At 44.0% G+C, this 12562-nt stretch overlaps 1 protein-coding gene across 1 annotated transcript in view; it reads right to left on the bottom strand.

Moving 5' to 3' along the window:
* The window catches only part of LOC142586336 (uncharacterized), a 69392-nt gene that overhangs the window by 35059 nt on the left and 21771 nt on the right, over positions 1-12562 (bottom strand). Inside the window, exons 11-16 of the mRNA XM_075697586.1 lie at positions 11606-11692; positions 8910-9116; positions 8074-8238; positions 5939-6137; positions 4708-4837; positions 299-483 (exon numbers count right to left, since the gene is read on the bottom strand). Coding sequence (XP_075553701.1) covers positions 299-483; positions 4708-4837; positions 5939-6137; positions 8074-8238; positions 8910-9116; positions 11606-11692 — 973 coding nt within the window. The remainder of the gene's footprint in view (positions 1-298; positions 484-4707; positions 4838-5938; positions 6138-8073; positions 8239-8909; positions 9117-11605; positions 11693-12562) is intronic.

Genomic DNA, 12562 nt, shown 5'->3' with positions numbered 1-12562 from the left:
ACACCTCGCCGCCAGCTACGCCTGCGACTGCTAACGAGCCCCTCCACCAAATAAATGTTACGTGAAAGCACAGTAGCGAATCTATTTACAGGGTTTATATACAAAGGTGGCAAGCAGAAGCCAGCTAACATTCAGTAAAGCACGTCGTCGTCATCAGATCACCAGTGACCGCTTATGGTTACGTCCCACTAAATCCACGAGTCAACTTAGTAGCACGTAGCAATAGGTTACATATTATCATTGCGAAAAGTTCGAAAAATTGCTCAAACAGGAAAATGGAAAACAGTGTAAAGGATACCTGAGTGTGATGAGGGTCGACCCTACCCGAGAAAGCTGCGATATCAGCTTTCCCAAGCTGATGATGAATACTAGGATGAATAGGTTTTGGCAGGGGAAGTCACAAAATCCCATAGCCATACTGGGTAGTGCTGCGTCGTTGTCAGTGCCCATGGCTTCCGTGATGCAGGAGCACTCCATGGAACCCTGCGACGCATGAGCGACAAAATTACGGAAACAGTGGGAATAAGCTGCTAAACAGGAAGTGGTGTGGAGATCGTGAGACGATCGGAAGACGTGTAGTACTAGAATATTTTAGGGACGTTTTTCCGCGTGACTTTGATTCAAGTAAGAAACTAAACAGGAAAACCCTTGGAAAGCAGTTCATGTAGTTGCAAGATATTTATTCTACACAATAAATCAGAACGCATCCGTGCGTAAGAAGCGGAGACCCACAATACTGGCTGAGTTTGTCGCCACAATTTAGCACGGCTAATACAATAGAGGTATTACGTTTACGTCATTCTATGAATGCCAGCGGCGTAGCCAGGAATTTCGTTCGGTGGAGGCTCACGTTCCAGCTCGGCCTGCTCCTTATAGAATTTCTCGAGAGATCGAATACATGAATAATAACTGCATTGCCATTGCCAAATATGTTGCAAACGAATTCGTGAATGCTACGCACAGTCAAGACATGTAAAATATGTATATTTTCCCAAAAGAGTGCATTCGTATGTCCCGAAAAATTGTGCCAGAAATAACTGATATCAATGCTTCCACCTTTTTGGTCTGTTTAATAAGTAAAGAAGGTATCACAGGAACATTAGAACTATATCCATTCAAAACCAGCAAAGCAGTGCATGAAGCTGATATGAAAAACGTGAATGCCATGAAATAAATAAGCTGAGGACAAATATTTTAATGAAACTTTGTAATTCAAGAACCTTGTTTACATTTATGTACTTATGCAACGGCCAGGGAAAATCTCATTGACGCTGTCCTGCGTTCCACTGTATTGCGCAGGAGCAGCCGTCACTGGTCGTGTATTGTGAGTAACTGCACCAAAATTATATAGAAAGCAGGAGTTCTGCAACATATGCATTAGAAATGCGAAGATACAATGCAATATACAAATGCGAAGCTACAGCTTGATAAAGGTCAAACAAGTGTCACTGGAAACAAAGCTCATTGCATGTATACACAAAACCTCGCAACAAGATGTTTAAATATAGGTGTAAGACTCAAATAAATCTACGTATCTAAGCAAAAGTCACTGTATATAATGCGTCAAACAAGGCAAATAAACATATTCGGCAATTACAGATTAACAGATCACAGAATCCTTACGTCCGCCCCCCTCCCTCCACTCTTCCCGATGCATCGAGCGCGACGGAAGGCAGCGCGCTTCCTCCCCGCTTTTCTCCCTTGCGCACACAGCACTGAGCCGCCACCATCGGCTCACCCATCCCCCCTACCCCCCTATGCTTTCACTCGCGCATGCAGCATGCGGCGCGCGTTGACGATCTTATCGCCCTTGGGTTTTATACGGAACATGACGGTGACGTCGACGGCAGGAATGCGCCTGGAGTTTCCGTATAATCGCTATCGAAATAATATAGTACGAGCCCCGTGGCCCATTACTTTCCGCAAAAGAAGAAGTAACAAAATCGAACTTTCACCATGCGACAATTCGTTACGCCACAGCAATGCCTTGACCACAACCTTGGCAACAATCGAATGCCTACTTTGGGCACCTAATGTGGCTATCGAAGGAATATCGGAGAAAACGTAGGACACTTGATCCACACAGAACCATACGCATACTGCTCAGTATCCTATACCGGCGAGGCAAAAGGCTTTCCGAAGAGGTTGCAATAACATCGAAGCGAAATTGATGCACTCGCGCGAGCGCGTTGCTGTCCTTGGAGTCTCCACAGTGGTGGCGGCGAGCGACCATTATTTATTTTTCTCATCTGCTAGCCAGAAAGCGTCCAAAACTTTGCCAGGCCAAAATCTACTTGGCCACAGAAATACTAACGTGCACCAAGGTGCGCCGCGCGGAGATCGGGACAACACGAGGAAAACGCATGTGCTCTGTCTGGCTCTGGCTGGCTCTGGCCGCCCACGGGTAGCGAGAGCAAGAAAATTGAAGAAGCTCAATGTATGCTGGTAAATAGAAGTCAAAGTAGAAAAAATAAATAACAACTTAGTTACCTTTGCTGGCTTTAGTGTCTTGATATGGATGCTTTGACGCAGATGAAAAAAAAAATGTAGGTATTCTTTTTTGTGACAAGATGGCACAAATGAGCTACCACAACGTTTCGTCTCATCGGACCGCGCTGCGTGCTGTGTCAACTTATCTGATAGTATGTTGATTTGGCTTATCTCGTTGTATGGTCGGGTGTGCGACTTCAGAAAAATCAGTGCACCTTCGCCTCAAATGTTTAAAACAACATTAAACCCACCAAGTTCCGCAGTTAAAAATCCAAAGCACGACTTTCGAAATGTCAATGCACCTTTCGCTTCAAAAGTTTATGAGAACTTTATAACCATAGGGTTTCGGAATTAAAATCCATGCACTCCGTAGATTCCGTGGCCTCCGCAAGATGCCGCGACGAGCCCGCGCACCATCAAACCGCTCCTGAAACTTTGTGCTTGGATTGGGCTCCTTGCTTTGTGTGACTCCAGGTGCATGGGCGTTGCGACGAAATCCAGCCCGAGTTTGCAACGTTCGCGCTGAAATGTCTATACGAGCATGAAAAAGGCATTCTAGAAAAAACCAAGACTCATTTCCGGCGCCGGGGTTGTTTTGGTCGGCAGTGCATGACAGCGCGGCAACTGTTCTTAGGGGGGGGGGGGGGGAGCTGAAGCCCCATAAGCCCCCCTCTCTGGCTACGCCCCTAATGACTGCATATTGATTCACATCATTAGGGAAGCAGGAAACGTGGGAAACATGGGCCATTATGTCAAGAAAAATGCCACAAAATGGCTGTGTATGGTTGGAATAAGGCAAAATGTTCAGTACCAGTGTAACCCAGTCGTAGTTTCTGCCCCCCTCTAATGTATATATCGCTCTTCAGAAATAAATAAGTAACGTTAAGCAACATAAATATTAAAAAACGTCGAGGCAGGAGATCTTCTAGGCTCACAGGTACGAGCAGTTGAAGCTTAAGCGTTATGACCATTATTACTCACCACCGATGCAACGAGAAACGAATTCACAAACCTTTTTCGTTTGCATTGCACGTGCTATTTAATTTTGGCGAAGAACCTTCGCTAATGATATATTTGCTATTACTACTAGCTGGTACTTGTTCTTAGGAACCGCTGCAGCGCAAGAACTGCTTTGTGAAAACTATCCCAGGTGGGCCGTAAATTTAAGGTATGTTTTCGTTCTTCTCGCCATGATTAGTTCAAGTGCAAACGTAGCTCCGGTATCGCCAATATCGGCCGCTCGGCGGAACGAATGATTAGAAATAAATAGAACCGAAGAAAAATAATCGGTAATAAATGCGTCCGCAGGATATTGGAAAGTCCAGGCCAACATTTGGCACCCACCGTCCGTTTCTTCTTGGTCTTCATCGCCGGCATCAAGGCAGAGACAAAAACAAATTGTGCATATCCCACGCCATGTGGTAATGGATGAAAGCGAAGCATTCATGAGCCAGCAAAGCAAAATTTCTCATTACGATGAGAGACGTGCTGCAGATTTCAGCGTCGAATCTTAGCCTCCATGGCGCACCTTCCTGAGCAAGCGGATTCCTGCCACAAAGGAAACCCATGCGGGTTCCTCGAAAGAAAAGATTCCCTGTTGAAGAAAAATTCGTCCTGGTCCAAAACTCGAACTCGGGACCACCGCCTTTCCAGGGCAGCCGCACTACCATCTGAGCTAAACAGGCGGCTAGCAGATGGCAGGCGAAGTCGAATTTATCAACCACTCAGAAGCAAAGGCAAGAGTTTGATGTAATAGTTTTGCGGAAGCCCTTTTTTTCCTTTATTAATTACTTCTCTCCACCTTGCGGGTTTCCGCATAACTGTTACATCGAACTCTTGCTTTGCTTCGGAGTTCTTGATCAATTCGACTTCGCCTGTCATTTGCTAGCCACCTGGTTAGCTCAGATGGCAGAGTGGCTGCCCCGGAAAGGCGGTGGTCCCGGGTTCGAGTCCCGGAACAGGATGAATTTTGTTTCAACTGCGAAGCTTTTCTTTCGAGGAAACCATATGGGTTTCCTTTGTAGCACTTAGCTACCTTTGGGTGGATGTCTCGTTTTCCCCTTATTAATTAATATATACTGTATGAAGAATACTATCATTTGTTAAATAACAGGAAGCATTACTGGTATTTAACTGTGTTCGCATTATTTAGGGCAATGTGCACGTAACACACGCCTATGTGTAAGGAAGGCTTTTGGATCAGCAAAGGCAACGTACGTTTCCTCTGTCGAGGCATCCCGCAGCGCAAGGCGAGAAGTACGTGGCCCGCTGTGTGACGTGACAAATGGGCTGGAAGCGTCCAGTAGGGCAGTCGCAGTACTCGTTGCACGGATTACTCAGGGACAGCCTGCATGCGTAATGGTATGGCATGACAATAAGGAACAACATGTAACAAAAAAGCAAGTGTATTTGTTGAGAATGCGCTTGCAACAGGTGAAGCATTACTTTCTCCCCATTGTCCAATTGATGTGGCACGTTTTAACAAAAACCGTGTGAGACATATTTGGGCAGCTTCTAAATTAATAAAGCAAACATCTGTAATAAAATTCTGCGCCGCGAAGTTAGCGAAACATTTTGTCAACCTTGGTCTATCCCTGATGTGGAAACAAGTTGCGACAATTAATAAAGAAACCTATGAACGCAGAGATCTCACTCCGTGTACCGATTTGTCAACATTATTTTTCGCATTCTTTGGAAACAACGCTATTGTTGGCATAATGCCTCCACCGTGGTTTTCTCGTTCATGTATGCGTTGCTCTTTCAGCTTGTAATCTTCTTTATCGGCTGTTATTTTTTTAACAACGAAAACGTTTCGATTGTTTTCAGTATTTCTTTAGCTCTTCTTTGGTCTACTTGGGTAATTTTCTGGCACCGCTGGCCCCATCATTGCCCAACCTTCTTAGCTTTTTCAGTTAATAAAGTAGAACACCAATCGGTGTCTAGAGTTTCTGACTTCGACGACATCAGGAGAATAAAGTTAAACGATTCATTAAGATCGTTAGTGTGACCCATGTGGTCTGCTGCCCTGTGAAGCATGTGCCAGGTTCATTGTGACAAAGCGTAGGCATGCGACAATTGCACACATGCGACAAGTCCGCGGACCAAGCGCGGCTCATTTCACGTTTTTTTCACACTTTGGCTCTTTTCAAATATCTTTTTCTTCACATGTATGTCTGTTTCGATTTGTGCGCAGAAACTACCAACGGATCATACTGATGCAAGTGCGCCAACAGGGGACACAAAGCGCAATGTTATGTATGTTTAACCAATTGACCAACTGTCGAATTTTCCTTGAGTATCTATTCGTTTCGGTAACTTTCCTCCTCATTTCGCTATGGTTATCAGGGGCTAGCAAGATTCTCCAGTCATCTGCCACCGACCAACAACAGTGCACCTTCATTTCAGGAATACCTCGCGGACTAAAGACAGTCATTGGCGGCATATTTACCTCCCGTCGCTTTCGACACGTGTGCCGGCCAATTGCCAGCCAGAACAGCCGAGGAAAATGCCCGCGAAGAGGAACGAAATGTTGATGAAGTCGGCGAAGGCTCCCAGCAGGCCTATCGTGCGAGCACGAGGCTTCCAGAAGCGTATGATCATTCCTCCGAGAAAAAGTCCAACCATCATGGCCAAGACTTTCGTGGGTCCTGCACAAAAAATATTTTTTATTATTTCGCGTTCTTGTGTTATTTGCCAGTGTGGTTTTATTTATTTAATTTATTATTTATTTATACAATAGTGCAGGCTCAAATGAGGGCCCAAGCAGGAGGGGCAGAATACATAAATATTTACATATGTACGTATATATATACATACACACGCACACATGAAAAGGAAATACAAAAGCAATGCAACATATGTAAATAAGGCGTAAATAAGGCACGATTGAAGAAGTAGCACAGTTGAATTTAGAACCTACTAAGTCTGATGCCAGAAAAAAGACGGATTCACACCTCTATCTGCAGAGAATCGATGTAAGCTGGAGACCGCTTTATCGCAAACATATCAAAATGTGCATTTCTGACGCACGTGTTGCAATCTGTGTGAGACGAAGCTTTATTAAAGCGGGCCGGTAAATACGTTACGACTAACGTTGATTCGTAAAATATTATTTACTTTTATCCTATGCAACGAGTATTTTTATGGAACGTTTGTTTATCCAAAAAGGTCTGAACTCTACTATCTTGCAATTTTTATGTTTATGTATTGCATCGTTAACGCGTTATGCCGAAGCGTAAAGTCCAATTCACGCGGATGCATAGCGTGAGACGTATTCCTACCGATGTCACAAGGCCGAAGGCGTCGTATGAAGCAATAGCTAGGAATTCTACGCAGCCTGTGTCACAGTGGGACATACCTATTCTGGAGGACTGTCCAAGAACGGGCACACCCCCAGCAGTCGTACATATCGAATGTCTAAATAAAAGAAAGTAAGTCAAAGTACTCTTGAAATGTAATTCACCATTCTTTTAACAAATTGGTGTATTTTCTGTGAGCAGATATAAAATGTTGAGGTTTTATGTAAGAATCGTAATGGGGGGCGTCTCCATTCTGGAGGATTGGCCAAGAACGGGCATACAGCAAGTGGCACAAACTGAATCGCTAAACCAAGGAAAATAAAGTATATACAAGAATCTATTAAACATAATTTTATTCTATTCTATTAGAGATTATTATTCTATTAAGAGATCAACGTACTTTATTACCCGACATTATACGTTCAGGTTTTATGTAGGATGTCAATATAATAATTAACCTAACTATTGTCTGCATACTTGTTCTTCAGCATTCAACGGCAATATAAGCCACTTCATTGTTAATTGTATGTGACCTTCATATATATATATATATATACGCAAACATATCCGTCGAGATAGCGAGTGACCCATCAGCACCCAGCGGCTAGGCAGCTAGGAAAAAGTGGGGAAAGTAGGCCATCAAAGCTTCGCTCTAAAGAACTGCAAAGCATATGCGGCGAGTGATAAAAACTGCCAGCAATGCTTTTACAGCTGCAATGCCTGCTATAACTTTCCTTTTTTGTTTTCTCGCCCTTTCATACATTTTCTCATCAGCTCGACAGCCAGTACAAACTAATTAGATGTAGTTAGCCACCTTTATTTACCATTGTTTGTTAATGGCATCACTCTGAAGGCATGTTCAAGCATCATTTTTTGACTGGGTCAGCCACCACTTCTTATGGCGTCGTGATGAGACTAGAGTAGTCCCATGAAATGTGCTTCAAGCCACATGCTGCAGGATGTGTGACTATTTTTGCATGGACGTAATGCCCCCCGCTATCACGCCGTTTCTGATGTCAAATGAACTAAAACTGGAACCAATATGAACCGTGTGGAAGACATAGTGGCCGAAACAAGACGCTGCGTGGTGCCAAGTGATAAGAGTCTGCAGATATTGAGGTCGGGAAGTGCACGATTAAACACACGGTTTTTTTTAACAGTGAGACTATGGACAGCTCTGCCATTAATCTCATTGAGTTTTGAACTGAAATGTTCTCCAACTAACGAAACGTTCGGCTCTAATTTTTTTTACCCAGAAGTCGGCGACACACGCTAAGAAACTTACCTGTAAAGAGGCTTGCCTTTGACGCCGAAACTCGGTACTGGTTCTCGACGTACTTGGGGAACATACTGACGTAGCCACCAATGGCGTTGATGACGAAAACAAGCGTTGCCATTTTCCACATCAACACGGGGTTCTTAGAAAGGCGGCTCACAGCAGTCTTGAACTCTGCGAGGATATTAGGTACTGTTATTGCATTTTATCGTTAGACACGTAATGTTATTCTCTAAACTTGATATATAGCTGTTCACATTCTTGATATCGCATTCGTGTTCTTTACGTTCGACATGTGAACGAGCAGGGTGCCACAAGCACAATGAAAAGCTGATTTCCCAGAACGGACAGTTCTGAGCAGTGTCCAGCGCTCGAAAAGGCTACTACGAGGACTTGTGCCTACTTCAGCGATACTTCGAACGTAAGCACGAGTTCGCCTGAGATCGGTGTTGTGTAAACTAAACGTGCTCGTTTCGACCGCTAGGATAGGCGACAAGAGGCAGGCAACTGGCCTTTTGTGACCTTTGACGACATTACTGTTCCTCCTGATAGTCTGCCAACTTTTTGGGAGCCGTGTTGTGCCAAACTACTTTGCATATTTGCTTGAAGTAAAAAAAAAAAACGCTTTTTTTCTCGAGAAATTTTACCTTGAATTGCCCTTACAAATTAGCACAAATTATTACGGCTGGATCGTGTTTGCTGAAAGGGCCAACTAACACCTGACCCTATGGCTAACAGCAATCGCACGGCATTCGTTTGTTGTTCACAGTTAAGGAGCATGCAAGGTTATGGTGCCAGACAATGCGGAGCCATGCTGCGTTACTGGTCTGAAAAAGCGCTCTCACCTCGTGCATCGTTTGCGATCTTCTCACCCAGAGATTTGGGTTCATTCTTTTTGTTCTCGGTGATCGTGTGCACAGAACTCCTCCGAATGTGCTTGGGGAACAGGGACATGGGCAGCGACATCAGAGCCATGGCGCCACCCCAGATGACGAAGCCCAGCCACCAGGCTCCGATCCAGTTAGGGTGCTTGCGGGTTATTCCGGGTTTTTCTGTTTTTGTTGTTGTTGTTTTTTTCGAATAAAGTAGACGTCATGGTATTAAAGAGAATATTTTTTTTTTCGTATATGGGTAATATGTCAACATATAAGATATCTCGCGACCTTTAAAGATCAGCTCTTCACTTAAAAATATTGCAACATGAAGAACAGTCAGGGAAGTATGTGTAATGTATACTAAGAGAGTTACATTAGAAACTCGTCAGCAGTTAAAACAGGAACTCATCACTGGTTCATATACCAATATGTAATAAAGTTGGGTAAACCAGATTGTTATTGTAATGTCGTTTGTGTAGGCAGCCGCAGTACATTAGTGTGCGAAATTTTTTGTTCTCTTTACAAGTAAGAGATATGTAAAGGAAGGTTAGGAAATAATTCAGTTTATTAAATGCATTGTGACGAGTACTCAGTAATGCAGTGATGTGAGTACAGGGACTGCACACCAACCTCGAAGGATAGGACCTGTGCTTTCTAGGTGGTTGTTCAAAGTAAAGGAAGCTAAATTCCATACAATGAGTAAGAGACGGGCAAGAACCTGCAAAATTTCCATAAGGCTGAGAAAGTTTCGTGCAAGTAAAATGATTTGTCAGCAGCACTCAGGTGGATGGCAATTTTGCGTACATACAAAGCTTAAACCAATCACTAGAACAATAAATTTGATATTAAACTGAAATACCTTATTTCCGGTCACCTTAACTATAACAGAAAGTTTTGATGAGCTTCCACGGAAAGGAAATTTTACTTTTCAGAGAAAAGGCGAGCCTAGCACAGTTGTACAGCCATTTAGTGCAACCATTTTTGCAAGGCCACGGCAGGTGTCAAATGACACCATTTCTAACCCCTCTCCTCCCCCCCCTCAACAACTACAGCGATCGCTTATGATCTCTTCAATATCCAGCAATCACAAGAGACTTCTAACTTGCAAGGTAGCCACTCAATATCACCAACAATTTCTGACGTGTGCTTACTGAAGGTTGAGTAAGTGTTCTAAAACTTTCCAAGAGCCTGGCGTGTGTGTGTTTTTGCGAACTTTGCATTACTCCCCTCATAACATAGCTGAAACTTTTAGCAACCCAGTGCACAAGTACCCATTAAGATGGTTAAAGTACTTTGCAACACCTTCAGTCCAAACTATATCTCCAATCTACGGAGACGTTCTGCAGCTCGCAAGGCAGGTAATTAATGACGCAGACGATTTCTGGCACATGTTTATATAGGCCGAATAAGCCTCCCAAAAAAGTGAACTCTGCACAAGTGCCTTGAGAGTGTCCCTGCGTTCTTAGCAACTCTTTTCTCCTGGAGCTCCTTGAGGCTCTTAGCAACGCACTGGAAGCGTCCTTGAAGAAGGCTCCTCCTTCGGCTATCTTCGGCCGCCTACGGCTGCGACCTCCGGCGTGGTCCTTACGACCACTTAAGGTATTGCTGCCACCTGGATGATTTTCCACCAGTGTAGCCAGGTTCTGTGGCGGTAGGACACTTTGCTCGGTGTGACGTGGCATGTCTCTGAATATGACCCTGACACTGCGTGAGTGACGGCTTAGCGCTTTCACAGACTGCTCGCACACAATCGTCTATTGTTTCGCCGTACCACCTTTGCTTCGTTCTTTTCTCTCATCTTTCTGTGCCCCTTTTAGCCGGTCCCTATACAGGGTAGCCAACAGGAGATATTCCGTGGTTAAGCTCCCTGTCGTTTCTTCAGTGTTAAATGCGAACATGTCTTTCAGCCAGTTTTGTTCTCGCAGTGCCGGATGCGGGTTGAATGTTGCTGTTTTAAGCAATTCGCGAGCCCTTCTTGTATCACAGTGCACGAAAAGGTACTGCAAGGTACTACAAACGCATTTAATCAGGGGTCGGGATTTGCGTCAAGGAGCACAATGCCCGCAATATTTATCCAGTCATATGTAGTGACGTAGTGCCATTTTAAAATATTTTCTTCTGGCACATGATTCGTCCTTCGCGAACATCCATAAACCCAGGAATTGGTTAAATATATAATGAACATCCTGTTTGTGTGCTGAAATTTATGTAATCGGTTTTATTAGGTGTGTTCCAAATGGCGCTGTTCGTTGTCAGTGGATTTTTCTAGTTTCGTTTTCTTGAACGGCCTTTTCCCTAAATTTCACCTAAAAAGCGTTTTTTATGTTACCTTTATTTTCTTTTGTTAATCGGTATTCCGTTAGTGAGGTGCTGCGGGCTGGGCACATTGCTTTTGTTAGCTCGAACTTATAATAATTTCTCTTACAGCTGACCTGACCCTTTCTCCAGCTGAAAAATACCGGCCGATCATGGCTTTCATCTTGAATGGTAAAGTCACAGGCGTGCCGGCGCGATTGCGCCCACCATGTATAACGAATCGGTGAAACGCGAGAAACGAAAGCAGGAGTGAAAATTCCTTGCTAGGAATTCTACCCTGCAAAGTCTCGTAATAAGACGGCCGCGGAGAAAGACAACATAACAAAAAGCAATTGCTCTCAGTTTCATACCAAATGGTGACTCATAGATGCTGAGGCAAACAGACGCCGACACATATCCCAGCATAGGTCCGACCAAACGCAGAGACATGATCAAACCTGCAAATAACATGAGCAAGCGAGTGGTTATTTCATTGTATCACTTTTACCGAGGTGCCAAAAATGTTGCCGCGGCTGTGTCAATGTGTTTCACCGTACAAGCACTAGAGACAATTTACCAGTGATTTTTCTAAAGCAATCATCCATTCTACGGTTCTGCAGCTAAGCTTTAGTTTAAGCGATAAGAACACGTTTATCGTGTCTATGGCTTTGACTGTCATTGACGAATGGTACTATAGGTTCTCACTGGAGTGACTGATGGTGTCAAATGTGAACGTTGTGGCGGCGAAGCGAAGATATCGCACATTCACTGTTCGCCTTCTCGCTTCATTGTGCAGTGAAACCTGATCTTGAGGGCGTAATTCATGGACCCAGCTCAGGAAGCGACTTAAGGAAAGCGACTCCGAATTTTGAGAGTATCAGCACTGCGCGACAGGACAACGAAAGTTATCAGACGCCTTACCTCGAGTGCGTAAACAATTCCTTCTTTTTTTCACGCTTTCACTTTTCATTCTCCTTACCTGCTCTGCCATTTATTCTTCCGAGCCTTTTCCCACTTAGGCCACAGAGGTAGCTTTGTGATATAATAAACACTGAATTCTTTCATTCGTTCTTCCCTCAGTGCAGAGTAGGCAGCCTAATTTTTTTTTTCTGGTTATACTTCGTTTCTCTCATCTCCTAATTCACTGTCTCGCTCACTCTGTCTCTCTTTCTTACGAGACCACGTTATAGAATAGAACACGCTTATATTGAAAGGTACAATGGAGTCATAAAATTGTAACGAAACTCGGTCTGTAAGATTTCTCGCTACAAGACTGCGCAACTGCCACCGAGGAACTCGTGACTTTGTTAGCTGACTTAGGTACTTCG

Source organism: Dermacentor variabilis, chromosome 6 (assembly GCF_050947875.1).
Source record: "Dermacentor variabilis isolate Ectoservices chromosome 6, ASM5094787v1, whole genome shotgun sequence".
Lineage (NCBI taxonomy): Eukaryota > Metazoa > Arthropoda > Arachnida > Ixodida > Ixodidae > Dermacentor > Dermacentor variabilis.
This window is presented reverse-complemented; position numbering and strand designations above follow the sequence as displayed.